The following is a 26,087-nucleotide window of genomic DNA, read 5'->3' on the forward strand; positions in this document are numbered from 1 at the left end:
CCCGGCTGTGTCCTTTATTTTATGCAGTGTGTTTACAGACTGTCCAGAATATGAACAGAATTTCTGCTGTGTCTGATCCACGTGTACCAGCACAACACACATTAACTCACCACCACATGTCACTGTGATGCTGAAAACGTTTCACCACCCAAAATCATACCTGCTCTGTGGGGGTCCTGACCATTGAAGAAAAGGGTGAAAACAGTGTGCAGAGCAAGACATGGACTTCAGTCTGTAATTGTAGAACAACAAAATGCTCCTGTGGACAGTGGAGCTGAGAGAATGGAGAGTGATTGTAGGAACAAGGAGGTGGTCATAATGTTATGGGTGTTAGGTGTATAAATAGACACAATTTTGTACTTTGTCTGCTTGTGTGGGAAGAGCACAGAACTCTGCAAGACAGGAACACACACTGAATTAGGCTCTATTCCATTGCAGGGCAACACACACAGACCCACTTATGGACAAATATGTCCAGGCAATCCACCTACCAACGTGTTTTTGGACTGTGGGAGGTAACCCATGGTGACACGGAGAATACACCACACTCCTCACAGCCCTAATGTGGAGTTTGAACCCCACAGGACCCTGTGCTGCCCACAAAAAAAAAAAAAAAAAAAAAAAAACGGCACAGTGGCTTCCACAGGTAGAGTCACTGTCACAGAGCTTCAGGGTCCTACACATTGGTAGATGGATTGGCTACTCAAAAGTGTTCATAGTGTTTATGCTGCAATACTGGCAGGTCATTTCATAACAGAGTTTTATTATTGAGTTCTATACAATTTATATTATTTAGAGAGTACAGTTTATAAGGTATATTTATATTAAGTGAAACAAATTTGGTCCACATACTCCATGTGTGCACCATTTGATACATTCAGAACTCCTAACCATTTATGAATGAACTGTTAGGGAGTTGAGGAACATTTCATGAGGTGCTGAAGTTCCAGGTATGATTTTAAACTGAACAATGCAAAGACACTTATAATTACTTTGCTGTTTAACCAAGCATCTGGTGCGGGAAGTTCTCAATTTTTTTCCTTGTGCTAATTATACTTTAGCTTGCACTAAGTTTTTTCTCCTCTCATGACTCTGAGGCCATACAGGTGCTGCACACTTTATGGATTCGTAGTTCAGTATTTTGATTTAAACTTGTAATTTTAATTAGTTATATTTTCTTTCCTTTGTCATCTTCCATTGTCCTTATTTAGTTTATTGGGCTGACCTGAGCTGCCTGATTGTGACATTCCATCTATTGGCAGTCTGGTTAGCAATCGGTTAGGTACTGCTCCTGGCCAGAGCAATCACACACACAGGAGCTGGTGTTGAAAAGTGCAATAATCCATTCTCCATCCACTCGGCAACTAAGTGCACATTGGCCGCTCATTCTGGATGAAGTGGGTTGTCATCCTCCACGGGCTCTGGGGAGGAACATTATCGTCTGCCATCTGCCCAAGGAGCATATAAACCTCTTCAAAACACCTCGAGGTAAAGTTACGGACTGCTGTTGTGAGTCAGATAAAAATAAATGTAAAAGCTGCTGTAACTTAAGAGATTTTACAAGCAGTGAGTTTATGCTTGATTTAAATGAGCTCTGAACACAGAGCAAGCTGGGACTGAAAACCTACGCAATTCCAGTGTGTGTACACACATCATAAAATTAGAATATCATGAAAATGTTGATTTATTTCAGTAATTCCATTCAAAAAATGAAACTTCTATAATATACACATTCATTACACACAGACTGATATATTTCAAGTGTTTATTTCTTTAATTTGATGATTATAACTGACAACTAATGAAAACCCCAAATTCAGTATCTCAGAAAATTATTGAAAAGGTTTAATATTAAAGACACTTGGTGCCACACTCTAATCAGCTAATTAACTCAAAACACCAGCAAAGGTCTTTAAATGTCTCTCAGTCTAGTTCTGTAGGCTACACAATCATGGGGAAGACTTCTGACAGTTGTCCAAAAGACGACCATTGACACCTTACACAAGCAGAGCACAACACAAAAGGTCATTGCTAAAGGGGCTGGCTGTTCACGGAGCTCTGTGTCCAAGCACATTAATAGAGAGGTGAAGGGAAGGAAAAGATGTGGTCTTGTGAGTGACTGCCTGTGAGGAGCTGTCCCCGTGTCCGCGTGGGTTTCCTCCAGGTGCTCCGGTTTCCTCCCACGGTACAGAAAAAAAAAACACGTTGGTAGGTGGATTGGAAACTCAAAAGTGTCCGTAGATGTGAGTGAATGCATGATTGTGTGTGTGTTGTGCCGTGAAGGACTGGTGCCCCCTCCAGGGTGTGTTCCTGCCTTGTGCCCAATGATTCCAGGTAGGCTCTGGACCCACCGTCACCAGTCTGTGTGTAATGAATGAGTATAATATACAAGTTTCACTTTTTGAATGGAATTACTGAAATAAATAAACTTTTTCATGATATTCTAATTTTATGACCAACACACACACACATACATATACTGTGCATGCATGCATGCATGCATACATATATATAAAACTTTAGTGTATATTTAAATTGTCCACTATTTACAATAGAAATTTAAAATGTTACATGTTCAAGCAAACAATTTTTTTTATTTATAATTTTATTTATAATAAATAAAAAAAATGTTCATCGCACAAACAATACAGGAAAATAAAAAACAAACAAACAAACAAAAACACCATTGGAAACAAAATGACTCAAGTTCTTACAATTATTACTAGCTTTCAGTTTAACCAATTGTAATGAACACTAAAAGCTGCAGTGTGGACAGGTGTCAAAATACTTCCCTTAGACAAAATAAATCACAGCAAGTCCATGAACATTTTAGTGTTTTCACTGCTCCCAACACATCTAATCTCATTAATAACCTTATTAGGCAGAAATATTAGTGTTAAAGCAGGAAAACAGTCAAATGTACAGAATAATGTGTGTCCATGATCAGGTCTGAAAATATCTTAAATAATAGGTACACACATGGATTTCCACATTGGCAAATTGGTTTGACTAAATTGATATAACATTTGGGATATTTCAAGTGATCAATCTCTCCATGATTTTAATAAAATGAGGTAATTTAGCATGACCACGGGGTAATGCTTTTTTTTAAGAAAGGTTCAGTGTTGTACATGGATAACAGACAATCTAAGATAAGTAAATTAATGTAATAATGTAACGATAAGTTAAACAAACAACTGAAAATATCTTAGCCACACCTTACACACCAAAGATGACCCTGAGATCTGCCAAGGAGAGCTTGGTGAAGGAGGAGCCAGTTCCAGACAGGACTTTCTGGGCAAGTTCCTTTTTTTTCTCTTGCAGAGAAGATATCTTATCCTCTACTGTACCCTCACACACAAACCTGTAAAGTACAGACACACCAGATGAAGCAAAGAGACATCATATGACCTCAAACTCTCCTTGTTCGTCTGATACCCATTAGCAATGGGTCTAGCAATACTGGAAAGGTCTCACTCAAGGTACACAAAGAAAGCCAAAAATGTTAGGAAGGCAAAGTGATGGGAAGACCTCTACCATCCTCCTTAAATTATGCATGCTCATGAACATAACATGACACCATTAAAAAAAAAAAGCACAGGAATAAAAGGATAAAACATTAGTCAGTAGGCAAATCAAAGGCAGATCTTTAGAGGTGTTTCCCAACATAATGCTGCAGGGAAATGAGGCACTTCCAAAGCATTTAAACAAAGGTTTCAAAGCTGAACCTGCAGCTTGTATTGATTTAGAAAAGCAGAACGAGCTGGAATTTTTGTTCCCTGATTACGCTGCCCACCGAGTAGCCACTGACTGGCTGGTCATCTCTGCTGTCAAAACAAGTGAATGGAATATATTTACTATACTGGGTCATATTTTGAGCATTGTATGAATATCTGTCACCCCAATATATATTGTGGACTTTCTGATGATGAGTGTTGTTCTGATAATGTTGTATTTTTCCTTTTTTATACCCTATGTAGTGTGCTAGTGTGTGGTTTGGGATATAGCAGACGTAACAGTGGGAATTATATTTGTTTAAAATTACACTTATGTTTACTACAACAACATGACATTAAATCTCAAGAAAATCAATCTATGAGACTGGAGAGAAGTGTTGTATTTGATCCTACCTCATGTTGAACTCTGATGTTTAAAAAAACAGACCTACTGAGATTATGTTTGATGTTCACTGTTCACATAGTTTTCACTTAAGGCACTCTAGTATGGTTATGGTAAAGAATTCAGAGTCAAATTGGGTTTTACATGTTTTGAACTATTTTTTGAGGTAACAGGATTAAGTAAATTGCCTGATGACTCCCATTACTGTTATTTATACTTCCTCAATTTCGTCAGAAATTCCAAACCAGCCAAGGTTTCACAGAGCACATGAACCAAACCATGTTTCAGTTTGATTTGGGCTGAGACCACCTCTATGGGTCAGACCAAATTTTGGTTCTTTGGTCCGGATCATGGTCTGAGGCATATTTTATGACTGCCATAGATCGAAGAAAGATGATGTAAAATCACCCTATGATTTGCCAAAGCCTAAATTATTTTCTCTGTTTGTTTTCATGATTATTGGCTGGAGAAGGCAGGATATGCCATTGCTGAGGACCATTTCGCTCAACAGGAGTTTCTGAATGTGTTTGGGGGGGAGCTGGATATGAAGCTTTTGTTTTAGCCTGATCTTTGGGCTCTGACATAAAACACAGGTCCAGGACTGTGATTGAAGTTACTCAGATGAGACGGTGGGACAGTTCTAAAGTGTCTGCACTCCATGTAATATGCAGCACAAAAATCTGAATGACTGACTTTATGCCATGTTTTCAAATTTAAAATGTGCAATAAACCTGAATGAGTTATATTTCACAGTTTCCTAACTGTATGAGCTAATGCACTAAAAAAGTGATTATATGTCCCCTTTAACATCTGTAAACATCAGAGTCATGTCCAGTGCCATAAGACTCACCTATGAATAGTAACATCCAGACGCTGACCCACTCTGTAGATTCTATCACAGGCCTGGTCTTCCAGTGCTGGGTTCCTGTAATTTGAGTTGTAGTTTAAGAACATGCCAGGGGTTATATTATTTTCAAAGTAATGTTCTGCATATTTTACAGTTAATTTATTACTAGTTGGAATTTTTAAATAAAATATAATTAGTGCTCCTTTATTTATTGGTGATATTTTTGCACCACTGAAAACTGACCCATAGTGACACTGCAAAAACTACATCTTTATAGACATGTTTGCTGTCAGGAAATCCCTTGCAATATTTCTCAAATACTGACAAAATGGTTTGAGAACACCATATAAAAAATGAGTTGCTTACCAGTGCATGTCTATGAGGAAGAGATGGTTTCCACCTGTCAAATTAATACCCACTCCTCCAGCACACAACGACACCAGCATTACCTGCAATACCCAATTCAGATATACAGAGGCCAAATTAACTAAATTATCAGGTATTACATGCAAATTATTCAAAATATATTGTTTGCAAACAATCAAAACTGCTTTATGTCAGAGCCGACAATAATAATATACCCTACATTCTGGGACAGATTTGACTGCTCAAGATTTTGGAACATGGATATGTGGATAACAGCCATTCAGCCACAAGAATATTTGTGATTGGGAGTGCAAAAATTCTAGGTTTAAAATGTCCTGGCTCACAGTTGCTGTCAAATTTCATTCCAAAAGTGGTGGAATGGGATTAGGCCAGACATGTCCTGTCACACCAGCAGGATTTGTCCACAGGAGCATCATAACCTTCCAAATAGGAAATGTTTCTCCAAACTACAGAAGTGTTGTATAAGCAAACAAAATCTAGAATGCTGTTAGATACCACAGGAATAAGATTACCCTTCACTGGAACTAAGGGACATCATAAACAGCCACAGGCATTATTCATCTTGCACCAAACTTTAAAGTGGGCACATCGACACAGTGTTCTCTTAGCTTTCACAAAAACCAAATGCACAATGTCAGTGAATTTTCAATTGTGGTAGATTCTGCTCTTAGTGTTTTTATTGCTATTTTTATTATTTTTGCTCTGGAAGAGATGTGCTTGTGTGGCATCATGGGATTGCCTGAGAAACGGTTCAGGGCTGCCTTAAAATTTGGTCAGATTAAAGGTATCTCAGTAGACAGCATTAGGACAGTCTACATGTTGGGAGCATGCAAACTTGGATATAAAATTCTCTCTATGCAGACAGCTCACTAGGTTTTGGGACAGACTCAGTCTGCAGACACCTGCTCATCTACCATTTCTTCTGAAATGGGAATTTAATGGATAGGGTACCCCATTTGCAATTCGGGCATCATGAAGAAAAAATTTACAAAGTTACTATTTACAAACTTTTGAAAGTTAGGTATAAACCCACTAATCTAAATAAATAAATGTAAATCTTTCTGGATATTACCAGTACATTATTATTGAAGCTTTGTTATTTGTGTTCTCAAAATTAAATTTAAGATTTATAATGCAAAAAATAAATAAATAAACAAATAATTAAAATGTGAATTAACTTCTAAGTCCATCTCACAGCCCTGTGAAGATATACCTGGGGGCCTTTAGCATTAGTGTTGAATTCCTCCACCAGCTCCATGCGCTTCTTGGGGTTAACTGCGCCGTCTATAACTGCAAAGTGCACGTGCAACTTCTTTAAGTGAACTGCTACAATGTGCAGCATACTGGTCCACTGGGAGACAATCACACTGCCAACAGACACTCAAGTCAGAACTCTTGGGAAGGATATATTGTTAAGATTTCAAATTTGTCACATGAATTGAATGAACTTTATTTATCCCCAAGGAGGCAATTCATGCTGGGCCCACAGACATTATAAAACAAACAACAGACAAAAAAAAACAAAAAACAAATACTTAATCACTAGAAATAAAACCAATCCAAACAACTAATTATTAACGATTCTCATTCAGTAATCTAACGGCTTCAGTTACAAAAGTGACTTTACATCACACAGTCTGACATCCGTAACAACAGCCATGAGGGAACAATTCAAAGGCAAGATATATGGCATGGGATGGGTCATTAATAATAAAATAATCTGTCCATGCATGAAAGTATCTACTGAGTAGTAGTAAGAGAACTGCTTCATTTCATATATTAAGAACCTTAGAGAGATTACCTTTTCTGATTTTTTTTACGGATCTCCTTCAACTCTGTAAGAATGGCTGAAATCTGGAAAAATAAATTGTAATTAATATAGACTGTTTAAAGACTTGCATAGGACATGATTTTGTTTAATGTGTTAGATATACATTTGAATCAAGTCTTTATTCTAAACTAAAAAGAAACGTTCAGTTAATATTTTGCGCTTAAGATGGTTTAATGTATAATTATGTTTGTGTGTTAAATGTTCCATGTAATCAGAGACAAGAGCAAAGAGAAACTAGGCAAGCCTAGTTTAGCCAAACTGCCATTGTGTGAAGGGTTTTGGTCACCTTAGTGCTCTCACGACTTTCCTCAAAGAGTTCAGATTGGAAACGGCTGCCATTGAGAGAGACTGTGGATTTGGTGTCAGAGTCAGAGTGTTCAGACAGAGACAGAGCACACAGCTGCTCCTCCAAAGACAGAGCAATCCCATCACCCTGCAGCTCTGACTGATCCAGCGTCTAATATGCACAAACAGACAAACAAATATATGAGCAGACAAACAAAACACAAACACTAAATGCATGCACTGAAAGTGACAAGGATCATAGTGTGTTTGTGTGAGAAAAGTTACCTTCTTTAGTAATGACAGATGGCAACAGCACTGTCTGAGGCGCAGCAGAAGTGACAGGATGTGGATGGTGCTGGAACCCTGAGATTGCTGAGAGGAGGACACTGACGTCTCTTGAGACATTCCAAACTCACAAGCAACTAAAACGGCAAAATTAAACACACAGAGCATTATTAAAGGATTTGAAGGGTCCTGTCCAAGAGGAAAACCTAGTAAGTTTCTTACAGCCAACTAATTAATTGTATTTGGATGGTATTCTTCTTTCCCAAATGTATTAATTATGAGCCTGTTTAAAATTCTGAATTCTTTAAGCATACTTTTCTTGTTTTTAACAATTTACTTTCAAAATGCTCATCAAATAACTGCTGATTCATTTTTTAAAGAAAACGTTTGCCTTTCATGCACTTTCTAACTCTATTTTGAACATTTTATTTAAAGACAACTTTATTAAAAAATAGTATAAAAACAGTCTGTTCAAGACCTTAAGCGATAATTTCTAACCTTTCTCAAATGGATTGCTATTGTGCCCTTGATTAGTGTCTCCACCTTCATGCCTTTTCAGGTATGACTGCAGTGTTGACCTGGACAATTCAGTTTCAATATTAGACTCATAACTAAATATTATTTACAGGTTTTATAATTAGCGTTACATAACTCTGTGGTATTCTTTACCTGGACTGGGCAAATACTACATCATAAACAGACTGCTCATCCTCTGACAGTTTCACTCTGTGAATTTCACAGCTTCGATGAGGCAAAGAAACCTAGAAGAAAAAATGTGTTAGTGTGTGCTGTGAAATTTGAAATAAGTGCATTATATGGCTTGTTTCCACATACCAGAGGCTTGCCTGTAGAGTCCAGCTGGTCCTTGGTCCTGCGGAGCAGCAGAGACCTGGTGAGTATGTTGAGTCTCTCCCCCCCTCTCTTTGAGCCATTGTCTACTTGAGCCTTCCAGAGTTTATATTCATCAAATGGAGAGCACCTCAAAAACCTGACACAAACACACAGCCTTTAAGTTTAATCAAGCAACAGCTGTGAATATTTTACAGTATAAAGAATCATATTTTCTGACAACAGTGAAATCTGCAATAAAGTTCAAAGGCTAGACAATCATTAAAAAAAAAAAAATCGTACTTCAGCAGTGAGTACATATCTAGCAGGTTATTCTGGATGGGAGTTCCAGTGACCGCCCAACGTGCTTTGGCCCGCAGCTTGCACACTGCTACAGAGGTGTGGATTTTAGGGTTCTTGATGTTGTGAGCCTCATCCAAAACCACACGAGCCCAGGCAACACGCAGGAGAGGGCCCGTCCCGGAAGACTGAACAGATGTATAATGTTAAAATATTCTTTGCTACAGTTTGTGTACATTGGTACATTTAGACAATTCAACCAAGAACCACTAAATTTAACAAAGCTACCCATTTGACCACTTTAAATAATGACCAACCAGAGACCTATATTTAAGTGTATCATATCGGAGCAGATAACTGTCAAAATAGTGTAACAACAAAAATTTTCAAAATATTTATTCATACCAAAGGCTCAGAGCAATCACTGGGGTGTTCTGCATCTTCTTTCTGATTAGGAACCTCTTTAGAAACCAAACTGTATGTGGTGACTACTACATTATGCTCAGCCAGTCTAGTGGAGAAAGCAGAAGTGCAAGTGAGGGAACAAACAAAACCAGAGCACTCATGGTAAACTGTTGAAAGTTAATTAGGCAAATTCCCTTTGTGGTCCAAGGCTAGGGTTTTCAGTGTTTGTGGCATGACTCAATGGAAGCAAGTACTGTCTGGGTGTGGGGTGGCGTTTTATGAGATTTAGAACTTCGAACACTTAAAAGTTTAATATAATACTGTGGTGTCCCTGTCCTGATGGTCCTAGCAATTAATTCAGCCACTAGACCCATGGCCAAAATCATCAGGGGCATTGCTTTCATTTGAAAGAACTGTTAAGATGAGTGTCAGTGGAAAATGATAAACTACAGTTCTGGATTGGCTTAAGAGGATTTGATTAATTTCAGCCACAGACACACTGCCCACAAGTAAACGTAAAGTCTGAAACGTTCAGTGTACAAACCTGGCCTCACTGTCACAATTTTGCCAGTTGCATTCTGTTTGGTTATCTGTACATCCGTGTAGAAACACTGTGTATCGTTTTGTACTGGCTCTTGTATAAGTGTGACATGAATCTCCACTTTCTACACATCATGCCAATAGAGCAGACTTGTGATTGGTCCTTTTGAGTGTCCAAATTAATTTTCCTGCATAAGTAGGTGTTTCTAACTCACTCTCTCGTGAGTCTGGCAATGTAAGACTAGAATGTGACTGACCATGAAAATCTACTATCTGAATGGCTACTGTTAAATATGATTGCCTTGTATCCCTACCACTAGTGCTCCTGTCTGCAGCATAATTATGAGCTCTGTTATCAAACTCACAGGTGAGTTTGTCAAATGTAAAAAAATGTTTAAATAAAACCCAGTGGCCTGCAAATTTTTAAAAAAGGTCTAAAACTGAAGATAAGATTCGTTGAAGTAAATGGCAAAAATGATTGTGTTTTCAAGAGCCTTACTCAAACACAGTTTACTCAATTATATTTGTGCTGTCACTGTAAACATGGATATATGCTGTAATCAAACCTACAAAAAAGAGATTATCATTTATATATTATCATTATTATTAGTAGCAGTAGTAGTATTAATAGAGATAGTATTTTAACAATTTGGCACCCATAAATATATAGCTGAAAAATAAAATAAAACATTTGTTTGGGACAGTATACTTAAATTCACTTGCCAAATTGAACAAGATGGGAAAAAGTTAAATACACAAAGCTGTGTGTCTTACACGCTTGCACTCCTCTGACGGTTGGGCCCGTGGTAGAGATATACACTCAGTCGACCATTCTTTACATGTCTCTCTATCTCTTTCTTCCAGTGATGAACCAAAGAGGCAGGGCAGATAATCAGTGTACCCTGAGATGCAACCAAAGCTGTGTCTAACAGAAAAATATTTAAACTGAATTACATACATGAACAAAATCCTGCAAGTAAATGTTCAGTCAAATTCTGATAATCAGATAAAAGAAGGTACACACAAACACACAAAATGCATATGTGTTTACCAGTTTTGGAAATCCATCCCTCCAGCTCTGTGTTCTTTTCATTTTTCTTCTTCTGTGCCAAAATGAGAGCAATCATAGTCAGAGTCTTTCCCAAACCCATGTCATCCGCTGAAAATAGCACAGAATAACAGATTAAAAACAAAAACAATATGATCTTAAAATAGTTTCACTAAATCTTTGATGTGAGGACCTTAAACTAGAATCGCTGGTACAAAAATATACATAACATACACAAGTATCATTTTTGTACATTTTATGAGCTATACACAAATTCACTTACAATCACATACCCTTGTAAATCTTCCTTTGATCTCTTAAAAAATATTACTAAAATAAACAATAAGAAATAAATAGTGAAATACCCAGGATACCACCACAAGGGTTTTGGGTCTCTCTCCACAACAGCCATGCCAGAGCTTTTCTTTGGTGAGGCAATAACTGGACCTGAAAAGATTAAATTTAAAAAAAGAAAAAAAAGCTCATATCCAATTATTCCACACAAACAAGTAGGAATTTAACGTATCAACCTTCAAACTCGTGTAACTTCATTCTCAATATAGCATAAAGTTATTTCACAGGCTCAGCATTCATGCAGAGCTTCTTGCCTTGATTCCTTTAGGGTCCTCTGCCTCTGTGTCTGTAGAGGGGCAGGACTCCAGTGAGTGGTGGAGGTGATCTATTGCCTCAGTTGTAGCATTTCGAACAGCAAGTAGTCTGTTCTCTGTCATTCTGCCTCCATAGAAGGCTTGGTTCTGAGGATTCACTGGTTAGGAAATAAGTTGGAAATTACATGACAACATATGCACACACAGCATCAGAAACACTGACCGCAGATTAGTCTATTTATGCATTGACAAAAGAATAAAAATTCAATTACCTCCATACATCTGAGCATAACCCTGACTAAGATGGAATTCTAGAGCACTAGTAGAAGCTTGTTGCTGGAAAGGCACTGGCACTTCTGCCAAAAAGACAGTGCCTCCTTTTCTGCTAAAAGGGTTGGACTGACTGCTTATTGGTTTTTGCTGTGCGTCACCTTCTGAACCCTGAGACTCTACAAACAGAATATGAATTAACAATCAATAATGAACCTTAAAGATTAAAACACCAAGGAGATTGTTTATTAGCTCATAGTAAAAAACATTACCTGTTAGATGAATACTATTTAGATTCAAGGACTCCAAAGCCTCTTCCAGCTGCTTAACTTGGCTCTTCAGCCTCTCTCCGTTATCAGGAAGGGCAGACACATTCACCAGCGAGAGTGTTGCCTGGACCCAGGGCATAGGTGAGAGGAACGGGAAAATATAGTTAGATTGGTGCTTTGAAAATTTGTCATTTTGATATACTGTTGATTACTTGAAACTTGTGCTTTCATTCATCTCAAACAGAATAAAACAGTAAAATATATATCTGCTGTATGTTCAGAGAACATAATAGTGACTATGCCAAGTATAACTGACATTGTTATATGAAGTTATAGCAGTAATTTATTTACTAAATACAAGGGAAAGTGTATTCAAGCTTTTCCTGCAATTTCTGTATAAACAACAATGATGTTTCATTGTCTATGAAAATGTTCAATGCCCCATTAGGGCAGGTTATAATTAACAAATAACTTGAATAAGCAAATCTGTTCTAACTCAGCTCAACTGCATCTCATAGCACTTCTGTAGTAATCTGACCACTTGGTCAGACTGGGCAGTTCTTGTTACATTTTAGTTAACTGTTCTATCATGAGCATGATTTGGTTAAACAGGCTTTCATAAAAAGAAAAAAAATATTGCAGTAAAACAACAGCAGGAAGAACATTATTTAAAGAGTTGATGGCAAACACTAAAAAAAAAAAAAAAAAAAAAAAAAAAAAAAAAAAGAAGAGTACCTTCTTCTGTTTAAGCTGTTCAGTCAGCTGGGTGTGGAGAGCTCTGGGGTCTTCCTTTTGATCCTTGAAGTTTGAGGCAGGCTGGAAACCTGGGTAGGAGGTGATGGATTTCTGCACAATTGTAGTTGGAATTTTGGATGTGCTCTCAGGACCTGGCTGTACTGACACTATCTGAACATCATCATCTTCATCACTCCACTCTCCGAAGGGAGACTTGACTGTATTCTTGACATTCTGAGTCTTCTCCTGACTTTCCCTTGACACTGTTTCTTGTGCTCCATTTTTAACTGGCATTGAAGAAGCTGAATCACATTTTAATGTAAATTCTGGGCTGTCCACTTTGCCCGATTGTAAACTGTGTTTCTTTGTTAATGTGCTTGTTCCAGAGTCTCCATTTGATGTCACTGTTTTACTAGAGGTGAGGGTTTCTTTCATACCGTCACTGACAGGAGTCTTCTCACTACAGTCCTCAGCTTTTTGTAGTGAGACTTCTGACTGAACTGCCTCTGTGGCTGCATGTACCTTCTCCTTCTCTTCATCACAGTCTCTGGGGGTATATGATTTATTTTCTTTCTCCTTTATAATCTCACATTCACTTCTAGTATGAGAGCTTTCAGTGTCCTCTGAACTCTGTCTTCTGCTAGCAGGCACATCACCAGTGCTGCCACTACACGCCTTCTCCTTGTCTGATACTCTCTTCTTAATCTTTACTCCAGGAGGAAGTTTCTTGTTTCTCCAGGACTCTGGCGCTGTTGAGTTGGCCATTTCCCCATTCAAGGATGTGGCACTTTTGCCAAACATTTCTTTCTCTCCTTTAATTTTGTGCGTTTCAACATCTTTGATCTTCTTGTGGTTAACACTGTCAATAAGTTCACAAGACGTTTTCACCTCTTTGTCTCCCTCTTGAAGCTTTTTCCATTCTGAGCTTTGGTCTAGTTTGTTAGGGGCTTTGAAAGGGTTCCTAACAGGAGGCAGACTGGACAGTTGAATCTTTTTTGCTTTCAAAGGATTCCTTTCAGTGTCATTCTGTAAAAGTAATTTATACAAATTAATTGCAATATACATACACATACAGGGATTGGACAATGAAACTGAAACATCTGTCATTTTAGTGTGTGAGGTTTCATGGCTAAATTGGACGAGCCTCGTGGCCAGTCTTCATTAATTGCACATTGCACCAGTAAGAGCAGGGTGTGAGGGTTCAATAATGTTCACACAACATTATGGGTGACATACCAGAGTTCAAAAGAGGACAAATTGTTGGTGCACGTTTTGCTGGCGCATCTGTGACCAAGACAGCAAGTCTTTGTGATGTATCAAGAGCCGCGGTATCCAGGGTAATGTCAGCATACCACCAAGAAAGACTAAACACATCCAACAGGATTAACTGTGGACGCAAGAGGAAGCTGTCTGAAAGGGATGTTCGGGTGCTAACCCGGATTGTATCCAAAAAACATAAAACCACGGCTGCCCAAATCACTGCAGAATTAAATGTGCACCTCAATTCTCCTGTTTCCACCAGAACTGTCTGTCGGGAGCTGCACAGGGTCAATATACATGGCCGGGCTGCTATAGCCACACCTTTGGTCACTCATGCCAACGCCAAACGTCGGTTTCAATGGTGCAAGGAGCTCAAATCTTGGGCTGTGGACAATGTGAAACATGTATTGTTCTCTGATGAGACCCCCTTTACTGTTTTCCCCACATCTGGGAGAGTTATGGTGTGGAGAAGCCCCAAAGAAGCATTCCACCCAGACTGTTGCATGCTCAGAGTGAAGCATGGGGGTGGATCAGTGATGGTTTGGGCTGCCATGTCATGGCATCCCCTTGGCCCAATACTTGTACTAGATGGGCACATCACTGCCAAGGACTACCAAACCATTCTGGAGGACCATGTGCATTCAATGTTTCAAACATTGTATCCTGAAGGTGGTGCCGTGTATCAGGACGACAATGCACAAATACACACAGCAAGACTGGTGAAAGATTGGTTTGATGAACATGAAAGTGAAGTTGAACATCTCCCATGGCCTGCACAGTCACCAGATCTAAATATTATTGAGCCACTCTGGGGTGTTTTGGAGGAGCGAGTCAGGAAACGTTTTCCTCCACCAGCATCACGTAGAGACCTGGCCACTATCCTGCAAGAAGAATGGTTTAAAATCCCTCTGACCACTGTGCAGGACTTGACGCTGTATTGGCCGCAAAAAGAGGTCCTACACCATACTAATAAATTATTGTGGTCTAAAACCAGGTGTTTCAGTTTCATTGTCCAACCCCTGTACATACCCCCCTTAAATAGAGAAACATTACCTTTGACCATGGAACACTCCCACACCACTTCTTTCCCTCTTTCTTTCCTATTACACAGCGATAAAACAACCTGTGTAGAAATTGGCAGCACTTCAGTCAGAAATGTATGGAACAGTACTAGCATAATAAAATCACACAAGTGAAGCATATCTCACCTATAACTGTCCTGTGTTTCATTGTGATTTAAGGCCTGAAGTTCAACCAATGCATCTTCATGGCAAAGACAGTGAGATGGTGGAACTCTGAGATTAGAGTAACCTCAGGTTAGAACAGATTCAATACAACACTCAGTTTAAAACACAGATCCTGTGTACTAATACCGAGGACTCTGCTTGAGAACAAGGCATTTAAGCCAAACTAAATTAAACAAATCATCAAATGAAGAACAAATAACGCGTATAAAAGTTAAGGAATACCACTCACCCAGCAGACAGCGTGAAGTCACAAGGTTTCTCATCTCGAGCAGTGCACACATAGAAGCTCCGGCCTTTATTCGGCCCTTCATTCACCCCAGTCTTCAGAAAGCAAATGTTGCCTGAATGAAGAGAGCCGTGATAACAAGCCAATTAACAGTTAAAACAGCATCGGAGCAGGTCTACAGCAGATATAACCTGGTGCGCTGAAAGTGATCCCAGTACTGTTCATGACTAATTACAATCTAAAGAACTACATAACGCCACTCACTCATTCTCTTTCTCGTTAAGTCAACTTCTGCGAGGTTCTAACGTTTACTTCGGTTAGTTAGGAAATGTATTTAAATGTGTCTCTCACCGTGTCTTTCGCAAAGGACTCTCTGCATGGTGTGGAGAATATGTTGCACCTTTTTCAGTCGCTGAGCTGTTAGCCGACGGGCTAACTTCACTCTGGGAATGAAACGGTAAACACCGCCGTCAACCTCCTGATGACGTCACGTCCCTGCTCAGCCAATGAGGAGCCACTAGTCAAAAACCCTGTTCAGTTCAAATTGTAGTGAGTTTAAACAACAGCCAGCAGATGGCAGACTGGTCTCATAACAAAAACACGACCTCTAGGGTCCACGGACACCGATCAGACAAAAATGAATTCTTTGATTCTATACTCATTCTCCATCTTATCAGCTCCATTCTGCACTTTGTAGTTCTACATTTACAGACTGTAGTACATGTGTATGCATATTTTTAAATCCCATTTCAACCTGCTCTTCAATGCCAGGGCTTCCACAGGACACCCCTCTATTAGTCACATCTTGTTCAATGTTTTTAAATCAGGCAGTAACTCACCTGTTGTAACTGGTCACTGAATGCTGCTCACAGGACAATGTTGGCTGTTGTAGGTTGACACACTATTCTCAGTCCATCAGTCCGTAACACTGAGGGGTTTAAAAAATTCTAACAATGCTGTGTCCCACCCAATATTACTGGTGCTACAGACACCAACACATAACAGCCACATCAGTGTCACTGCCATGAATGCTTGGTACTTATCATTCATTCATTCATTCATTCATTCATTCATTCATTCATTCATTCATTGTCTGTAACCAGAATCACTGTGTGCAAGACCAGGGCACACCCTGGGGTGGGTAGGGGGCCAGTCCCCTGCAGTGTGACACACAGACAAACACACACACCCCTAGATACGTCTGAACGGCCACCCAGAGCAGAGACTGAATGTACAAACCCAGAACCCTTTATGCAGACATCTGGCCTGGATTCAAAATCCATATGACAAACAGATGCCAATTCAGTAACAGATAAGGGGATGTTTTGTGGCAGAGTTTGGACATGCATTCCAAAAATATGTATTCAAAATAACACTGAAGAAATCTGAGTTTTTTTCCCATTATCCCTACTGCTGTTGAGTTGTAATAATGCTAACACCGAGAGGATGGTTAGGCTAGCAGTGATGCTGATGAAACAGAGGAGAAACTGTGGAGTAGAGACAGACTCCTCTGACACGGCTCTGATGGGGTAAAGAAAACGAGAGAGCACAAACTATAACTATGTACCAGTTGGCCTCCTGTTCAGAATTGTGAGGTTTACCAGTATAACAGTAAGCACAAGGCAGAAACACACCCAGGACATGAACCAATCTATTACACACAAAACAACAACAACAACAACAAAAAAACACAAAACTGCAGGATATGTAACATATATTTATTTTTTGTTAAATTGTAGAATATGCATGGATACTCTTTGTATGAAAAGGCAAACATTATCAGCTGGTGTGATGCCTAAATCCCCCCCTCCCCTCCTTTTTTTTTTTTTTAAAGGAAACATCGGGCCAGTAGCCAGGTAATGTGTTCAGCGGAGCTATAATTAAATTAAATGTTGTGGTAAATTTTGCACCAAACAACGTCAGGGAATGCACAAACTGTCATTACCTGTCTGTCAGATCTGGAGTGTGTGTATGAGCTAGGGTTGCCAACTTTCTAAAATCAAAATAAGAAACGCAGGGGCTGGGGGAGCAGTATGCACTTGTAAATCCTTTTCTACTGTACTCAATCAGATAAAACCTTTTTGTTGTCAAACATTTATTAAGCCAACTGCCATCAGGACTTTCAGTGCCTGTCAGTAGCCTTTTTGAACAATGGCAAAGAGGAATCTGTCCATATATTTTGCAAATACTGTATTACCAGCTTAAATAACTATTATTGAAAATTACAATAAGATCTGAAGTGAAAGAATCTTATTGGTCTTGTCCTCAAAACATTATCATATTTAACTTATGTCCAGTCAAAATATCATAGAATTGCTTATTTGCGACTGATTTTAATGTATAAAGAATTACTTTGATTCAAAAATGTATCTGTGATGTGTTGAGGGAGAATTAAATGTAGTTTCTCCAGGACACGGTGCTAACATTAGCTCTGTCTGAAAGCATAGCTGTAGGTCCCAGTTTTTTCAGCACCTACCTGCTGCTCTCAGGGGCGCCGCAAAACAACCCCCTGTAGGAGGATGTGTGACTCCATTGGCTGCAGCACTGAATGATAGACAATAACTCTGGCTGCTTATTGGCTACAGAAATGTGACGATCAACAAATAGCGTGTTCTCTCTTTAGGAGCCCAGAGAAACCCAGAGAAAACCCACCGAGACACAGGGACAACACACTCCTCCCAGACAGTGACCTGAGTTGGGTGTCTGTTAACAACTTGCACCATCACCATTAACACGTATTGAACAATGCAATTTGAAACAATGTATGGATCTCTGAGCATTTCTCATTGCTCTCTAGGCATCTGACTGCAGACTAAAATGAGCAGTGAATCCTGGTCCTGGTGGGCCTCTACCCTGCATGCTGTAGTTTTCTCCTCATTCCATCACACATTTCAGCTTCAGAACTGGCTGGTAATTAGCTCATTAGAAGCACCAGTAGTGTTGGGAGCTTTAAAATCGGCAGGGCAAAGGCCCACCCGGAGTGAAAACCACTGCTAAAGACACGCACAGGCTGGACTTTTACTGAAGTGCTATCTATTGGACAACAATTTCTAAATAGAACAATTTCTGTATATATTCTTTATTTCATCAGAGCTAAAACCAATCTATTTATTATATAATAAGAGTTCTGTAGAATAAAGTCATTTTCAAAGTATCCATCTATCCATCCATCCATCCATTTTCCACCGCTTATCCGGATCTGGGTTGCGGGGGAAGCAGTCAGAGTAAAGAAACCCAGACCTCCTTCTCCCCAGCCACCGCCTCCAGCTCCTCCGGGGGTATACCAAGGCGTTCCCAGGCCAGTCGAGACATGTAGTCTCTCCGGCGTGTTCTTGGTCTGCCCTGGGGCCTCCTCACTGTTGGACATGCCCGGAACACCTCACCAGAAAGGCGTCCGGGAGGCATCCGAACCAGATGCCCGAACCACCTCAACTAGCTCCTCTCAACATGGAGGAGCAGCAGCTCCACTCCGAGTCTCTCCAGGATGTCTGAGCTCCTAACCCTGTCTCTAAGGGAGAGTCCAAACACCCTGCGGAGAAAACTCATTTCAGCCGCTTGTACCCGCGATCTTGTTCTTTCGGTCACTACCCAAAGCTCGTGACCATAGGTGAGGGTTGGGACGTAGATTGAACGGTAAATCGAGAGCTTTGCTTTTTTGCTCAGCTCTCGCTTCACCACAACGGACCGGTACAGAGCCCGCATTACTGCTGCACTGCACTGATCCGCCTGTCAATCTCCCGCTCCATCTTTCCCTCACTCGTGAACAAGACCCCGAGGTATTTAAACTCCTCCACTTGAGGCAGGATCTCACTTCCAACCTGGAGAGAGCACTCCAACCTTTTCCGACTGAGTACCATGGACTCGGACTTTGAGGTGCTGATCCTCATCCCTACCGCTTCACACTTGGATGCAAACTGGTCCAGCAAGAGCTGGAGGTCCCGGCTCGATGAAGCCAACAAGACCACATCATCCGCAAAAAGAAGACATGGAATCCAGAGACCACCAAACCGGCCACCTTCCGCCACTTGGCTACGCCGAGAAATTCTGTCCATAAAAATTATGAACAGAACAGGTGACAACAGGAAGCCCTGCCTTACCGGGGAGGCTGAGGAGTGTGATCCCCTATAGTTGGAACACACCCTCCGATCCCCCTTCTTAAACAGGGGAACCACCACCCCAGTCTGCCAGTCTAGAGGCACTGCCCCCGATGTCCACGTGATGTTGCAAAGACGTGTCAGCCAGGACAGCCCCACAACATCCAGAGCCTCGAGGAATCCGGGGTGAACTTTATCCACCCCCGGGGCCCTACCGCCAAGGAGTTACTACTACCTCAGCCACCTCAGCCCCAGTGATAGATAAGCCCTCCCCAGGATCCCCAAACTCTGCTTCCTCTGTGGAAGATGTACTGGTGGGATTGAGAAGATCCTTGAAGTATTCCTTCCACCGCCTAATGACACCCCTAGGAACTCCCCACTCCCACCATATACAGTGTTGGTGGAAGACTGCTTTCCCCTCCTAAGTCGCCTGATGGTTTGCCAGATTCTTCTCGGAGCCAAAGTCGTTTTCCATGTCCTCACCGAACTTCTCCCACACCCGAGTTTTTGCCTCAACAACAGCCGAAGCCGCTTGGCTCTTTGGTACCTATCAGCTGCCTCCAGAGTCCCTTGAGCCAACCATGCTCAATAGGACTCTTTCTTCAGCTTGACAGCTTTCCTTACTTGGGGTGTCCACCACTTTCAAAGTGTTTCACCACCATTTTCAAAGTATTAAAAATTAAACTAGGTCCTGTTTCAAATATGAACATTTGCTTTACATTACACTTTCTGTATTTCAGGTAGAGTGTAGTGCAGAAACCATATTAACAATAAACCATAATATTTTAATATTAACCAGAAAGCATAATATTTGATTGAAAACAATCATTTGAAAAAGTTGAAATAGTATATACTTTTAAATTGACCTTGAAATGTATTTCAGGTTTTGTCTGGTCAACTACATTTTATTTGTAGAAATATATCCATTCCTTCCATGCAGGTCTGCAACACATTCCAAAACAATGTTGGGACAGGTGCAATTTGTTTTGTGTAATCAGCAGGTAACTAATCTTGACTTACTTCAAAAGCAGTGTGTAGGAAAGGCCTAGTTTTTTAGGAGCAAATTCATCTGTAGTCCCTGTACCCACACTAAAGTTATCCTTATGTAAACTTTGTCCAGAAGTGCAGTTAGCTGCAGGTCAGAGGAAAGTCTGTTGGACCATGTGATGTGCTCCAGATGAAGGAAGGAGGACAACATCCAGACTGTTAATGGCAACAAGTTCAAAAGTCAGGTCCTTTCCTGGTGTGGGATTAAAGTTAAAAATAATTTAGACAACCACACTGCCTTCAAGAAGACATCTTTTTCAACATGCAAATTTCAAGAAGTTAATGCAAAAGCCCATTCTGTAAGAGTTACACAACATAGCTGTCAGGTGCAGGTGTTGGACTGGCCATAGTCCTGACCATCCCTAAACACAAGGACCCTGTACTACTGTACACATTAAAACTCGTTTTCCAGATGAGTGGGACAAAATTACACTTAAAAGACTTTATAGCAGGATAAAAAGGAATAGCAACATTAAAAAGGGCATATGTTTTACTGGGCCAACATTTTTAAATATATGATACAAGAATGAAAATAAATTTGTTCATTTTGAAAAAGGAATAAAATTAAGGTATAATTGTATAATTTACAATGTAACACAGACCAAAGATAATGTACAAAACACTTTCTTTTTACATTCTCTTTAGTATTCCAGCTTTTCTAAATCTGGGTTATTTAGACTCTGGCCACACAGAGATGTAGACCTCAGGTCAAACCTCTGAGCTGCTGTGAAATACAGGCTTCCTTAATATAGAACACCCAGAGCTGTCTGCTGTCACATCAGCATAAAGATCACCCGAGGCCTGACTGCATGTGAGGTAACATGTGCTTATCAATATGATATGTTTTTTTGTGCTGAGACAGACGTTTAACTGAGGCATAATCCTGTTATGGGAACTGCCATTCGCTTACAGCACATTTCCCATTGTGCTGGCCTCATATTTTTCAATCAGTTCTCCCCCTGAGGTGCTGCAGCTGGATGAGGGAAGCAGAAGAGGTGAAGCCACTGCAGGCAAGAGAGAGCTCTGACTCTAGAGCAGTGTATCAGACAAACCACAATAGTAAAAGACAAGGGCTGTGATCTCACAAACCATCAATATATTACTATCCTAAAAACAAACAAACAACCCTCTCTGGTTATAATTATGTCTCGACTCTATCAGACCTTATTTTCATGTTTAATTTGATACAGAGTGGTGTCAGCTCTTCACCCCACTTGTGCCCTTTCATTTATCCTTCCAAAATGAGTTGTTCCAGTGGTACTGTGTACTATAATATTGCTGCTCAACACTGAACAAACACTTTAGAGTATTTTAATTAACACTTTTTTGCAAGATTGATTATTAATAATTTCATTTATTTTAATAATGTATTATTATAACTGGGCGGCACGGTGGCGCAGCAGGTAGTGTCGCAGTCACACAGCTCCAGGGGCCTGGAGGCTGTGGGTTCGATTCCCGCTCCGGGTGACTGTGAAGAGTTGGTGTGTTCTCCCTGTGTCCGCGTGGGTTTCCTCCAGGTGCTCCGGTTTCCTCCCACAGTCCAAAAACACACGTTGGTAGGTGGATTGGCAACTCAAAATTGTCCATAGATGCGAGTGTGTGTCATTTCAGAGAGCGAAGGAGAGAGCAGCATAAAGTGGCTCTGAGTGAGAGAGTGTGTTTGAGCAAGTGTTTGTAATCATTTATTATTGCGTTTCAGTAATAAATTCAGACACTGATCGAATCTATCTATTTTCATGTGTTTTATATACAAAGGAATTCTTTATTGTGTTGTTTACATCCATCCATCTATCTATCTATCTATCTATCTATCTATCTATCTATCTAATCACTAAGCTAATACTAGTTAGTACTAGACCAGTTCATCGCAATAACGGATGCAGTGCTGTCATCCTTCAGTAGGATTACACTTGTGCTCTTGTTATTCCATCACATTTTTCCTTTTGTGTGGGACTTTTTCTCATTAGAGGCTCAAACATTCTGCAGTGTGTGTGTGAAACGTGCCCTTCTCTTCCGTTGCCCCAGAGCACAGGAAGGCTAGAAAACAGTCTGTAGAGATGAGGAGGATTTTATTCCCTTTCCTACAAATCTGATACAAGGAAACAAATTGAAAGGTCATCTCTTTGCAAGTAGAGGAAGGATTTGTGTCTTATGTCTCTGCTGAGACCTCTGGAGCATATTTGTGTCAAAATTGATTTGTTTGGAGCCACAAGTTGAGTTTAACAAGCCAGAGTTTACCTTATGAATATCAATGAGAAGTGTCATTGTAAGAATTCAGTATTATTCTTGGTAGTCACTCTCTTGGCAGTTTACACATAATGATGATATGTTGCACAGGTGTAGACAGGGAACAGGAGAATCTAAATGTCTGACCCCCGAGTGGACCAGCAAAGCACACACAAATAAAGAGAGATGGAGAAGAAAGAAGTGAGAAAGAAGGAAGGGGAGTGTGAGCAGGATCTATAAAGTTATGTGTTTACTGCATATTTATATCTCATCTCTCTCTATCTGCAGATGTCTAATTGCTAAGGTCAGTAAGTGTTTGTGCAAAACTGCTTGTGTCAGTAAAGAGGTAATATCTAAAGATGCCTTCAAGATGAAAGCAGACATCAACAATGGCTCATTTAAAAGGCATTGTCAGCGTGGATCATTTTAACCCAGAACATGACACATATACATACACAGTCAATTATACACATAATAAACACAGCACGTATATATATACTGATGTGTGAAGATAATTAACAGCAAACTCCAGACAGTGTGCACAAGTCTAGCTATCTAGAAAAATGCTTTCTGTTGTTATGTGGAATAATAGAATAGATGTTGAATTTTTTAACAGACAGAACCTAAAATGTGAGGGTAAATATTTGTTTATAAGACCAGTCTACTACTGAATCACCACCAGAATGTGGCTCTCATCTGTGTTGTACATTTTGTGCCCAGAAAATGGAAACGTGGGCATGTAGTGAAATTGACGTTGCATATTAATATCAATCAAGTTACAGCTATTGACAATAATTTATCATTTAAACATCATATGTCCTCAAAAAAATCCCATCAGTGGCTCTGCTAGTAAGATCAGTAGAATAAGGCAGAGGAGTCAGCACTGACAGAAGAGCTGTGAGTAAGGCTCAGGCTATTGTCTCAAACTGTCATCATCTATTGCATTTTGCTTTTCTCCTCAAGTCATTTTCTCATTGAATTCACCATCGGGCCCTCATTCTGGACATAGATAGATGCAAATATTCTTTTATCCCAACAGCCATTGGATTGCTGAATAGTTAAAGAATTTGTTTTTATATGTTGTAATGAACTAAGCTTGTACTTGGAATGATACAGTAACATAAGCCATGATAAGCTTATTAAAATGTAAACGCTGCTGTGTTATTTATTTACACGTCTACAATTATGACAGCAATGATCAAACAGAGATTTCCCGTGATGTCAAATCAAAGTTGTTTTTGGTTTTTCACTAATGTACTGCTTCTCAACAACCAAACTCAGTCAGACAGATTTAGAGAATTGTCCACAGACACCAGATATCAGTTACAAAATATAATTGTCATGCATATATGCAGAGGAAATAAATGCATTAGTCTATGTCCAGCTTTGTAAAATAAGAAAGTTGATGTATCACTATGTAATTATTTACCTTAAAAATACAGCCTCAAAATCATTGTTATGTTTCACTCACCTGTAATCGTTATCATTGCTACTCTAGGCTCAACCCTGCAGAAACCACACCATGTAACTTTTAGAGGGGGGTAGGAAACCATGCCCACTCTGTCCCCCTCCCCACTGATTTCAGTACAGTTCTGTAAATAGAAATTACACTAGGTGGAGCACCAGGGGAAAAAAGTACAATACAAATCTTATATACTGTTCCTTTAAGATCCCAGTGGGGGAAGGGTGGAAACAGATTCAGTAATCTCAATCAATAAATCTGAGGGCTAAGAATCATCATCATGATCACAGGCATCTCTGTCCTCCGCAACTTCCATTGGCTCCTGCTGGAGGATCCATAGACCTTCCCAGGCCAACCAGGAGATATAGACCCACCATGTGCCATGGGGTAATTTTAAACCTTTTATTATTATTATTATTATTATTATTATTATTATTATTATTATTATTATTATTATTATTATTTAATTAATAATCATTTAAATAAAAATGTGTCCTGCACCTATTGAACTGTATTGCACTGCTCTGTGTTTAACTGTTTCAGCTAGGATGCATTCTGTGAGTTGTTGACAAATTAATCTTAATTTATAAGCCACTTTGGACAAAATGACTTGCTAAGTGACATAAATGTAAACACTTAGTGTTAGAACACATGGCATGAAGTCATGGCAGATGACTGTATTTGGAGGATAACAATCTGTAGAGTAAATAATGTGGTGGTTTCCCAGACAAGGATTAAGCCTAGTCCTGGACTCTACACAGCATTCTCAATTGCGATTTCCATTGAAAGGAGGATATAGCCCAGGACTAAGCTTAATCCCTGTCAGGGAAAACAACCCATTAGGTTTAAAGCCATTTTGTTTACTACAGAGCATAATAGTGGTGATTTCCTAAAACTCATTTCATTTCTTTCATCAAGAAATCAGTTTTAGACCCAGGACCCAGACCAAGAGGCCGACTGCAGAACGCAAACCAATTTAAGACTCTTGTACAACTGACATCATAATACTGCTGTTTTTTGTAACTTGTAATTATTGTTTCTACCAGAGAGGGCTCCACATCCCCAAACCTGCCCTACTGCTTCATAATACAGCTAACAATGCCTAGAGAAATAGCACTGAATGTGTGGGTTTAGCTTTTTACCACCCTCTAAAAGCAGCCGATTATACAAACATAACATTGGCAATAAAATCCTGTTCTCTAGCATTACAGGAGACTTGTCACAGTGCTTTGTTCATGGGATGGACAGCTCTTTGTATAAGATCAACACTCCACCTAGAAAACATTAAAACCACATTAATATTTCATCCTATGCTAGCTATGGAAAATGAAAAAGAAATGCAGTGGTAGAGAGAGCGAGGGAGAAAAAGAGAGAGAGCGCGAGAGCTAATACAGCTACACAGCTAATTAGTACAGTGTTGTGACAGCAGTTATTTATGCACAGAGGTTACATCTGATCAAGCTAACGGCACAAAATTAAGCAAAACTCCCATAATTGCTTAAAGTAACATCACAGCTTTAAACCGTGGGTGAAATTCCACTGCGTTCTGGGAGAGAGCAGCAGAGAGCCACATTGCTCCAATCTCTCATTCCAACTCCCATTCTGTATAAGCTCCAACTTTAAAGGATTTCCTTGCTTTACTTGCACAGAGAAGGGATGACAGTACTCTGCATTAATGCTTTGATCTACAGAACATTGTAACTTTGGGTTGAACACTCAGGAATGCAGGGTTCAGAAGGATTATCTATAGAGGTTTGCTGTAGTCATG

At 39.8% G+C, this 26,087-nt stretch overlaps 1 protein-coding gene across 2 annotated transcripts; it reads right to left on the bottom strand.

Annotated features, from left to right (window-relative positions):
- Nucleotides 1–1,237: 1,237 nt before the first annotated feature.
- On the bottom strand, nucleotides 1,238–15,973 carry ttf2 (transcription termination factor, RNA polymerase II). Of its 2 annotated transcripts, none has more exons than XM_066641426.1 (24): nucleotides 15,842–15,973; nucleotides 15,494–15,605; nucleotides 15,226–15,312; nucleotides 15,071–15,140; nucleotides 12,758–13,783; nucleotides 12,026–12,146; nucleotides 11,756–11,932; nucleotides 11,484–11,641; nucleotides 11,241–11,322; nucleotides 10,879–10,986; nucleotides 10,602–10,752; nucleotides 9,288–9,393; nucleotides 8,886–9,070; nucleotides 8,589–8,742; nucleotides 8,424–8,515; nucleotides 8,253–8,332; nucleotides 7,755–7,891; nucleotides 7,471–7,641; nucleotides 7,155–7,207; nucleotides 6,567–6,720; nucleotides 5,333–5,415; nucleotides 4,970–5,044; nucleotides 3,219–3,364; nucleotides 1,238–1,504 (listed from the first exon to the last, which is right to left on the bottom strand). In XM_066641426.1, the coding sequence occupies exons 1-23, from the start codon at nucleotides 15,867–15,869 to the stop codon at nucleotides 3,220–3,222; spliced, it is 3,555 nt and encodes a 1,184-aa protein (XP_066497523.1). In that variant the 5' UTR covers nucleotides 15,870–15,973; the 3' UTR covers nucleotides 1,238–1,504; nucleotide 3,219. The 2 variants fall into 2 exon arrangements, with proteins under 2 accessions (XP_066497523.1, XP_066497524.1); XM_066641427.1 differs by lacking the exon at nucleotides 1,238–1,504 and adding an exon at nucleotides 1,879–2,361.
- Between the last annotated feature and the right edge of the window lie 10,114 nt (nucleotides 15,974–26,087).

This window comes from Hoplias malabaricus, chromosome 12, assembly GCF_029633855.1.
Source record: "Hoplias malabaricus isolate fHopMal1 chromosome 12, fHopMal1.hap1, whole genome shotgun sequence".
In the NCBI taxonomy this organism is placed as follows: Eukaryota; Metazoa; Chordata; class Actinopteri; order Characiformes; family Erythrinidae; genus Hoplias; species Hoplias malabaricus.

What these genes read in the sequence shown, in the direction of transcription:
- ttf2 (XM_066641426.1), bottom strand. Translation starts at nt 15,869, where the DNA reads ATGCAGAGAGTCCTTTGCGAAAGACACG. An exon ending in CGTCAGAGGAGTGCAAGCGT is followed by an intron (nt 9,394 to 10,601) that starts GTAAGACACACA and finishes TTTCTCCACTAG; the next exon opens with ACTGGCTGAGCATAATGTAG. An exon ending in GTGATTGCTCTGAGCCTTTG is followed by an intron (nt 9,071 to 9,287) that starts GTATGAATAAAT and finishes ACATCTGTTCAG; the next exon opens with TCTTCCGGGACGGGCCCTCT.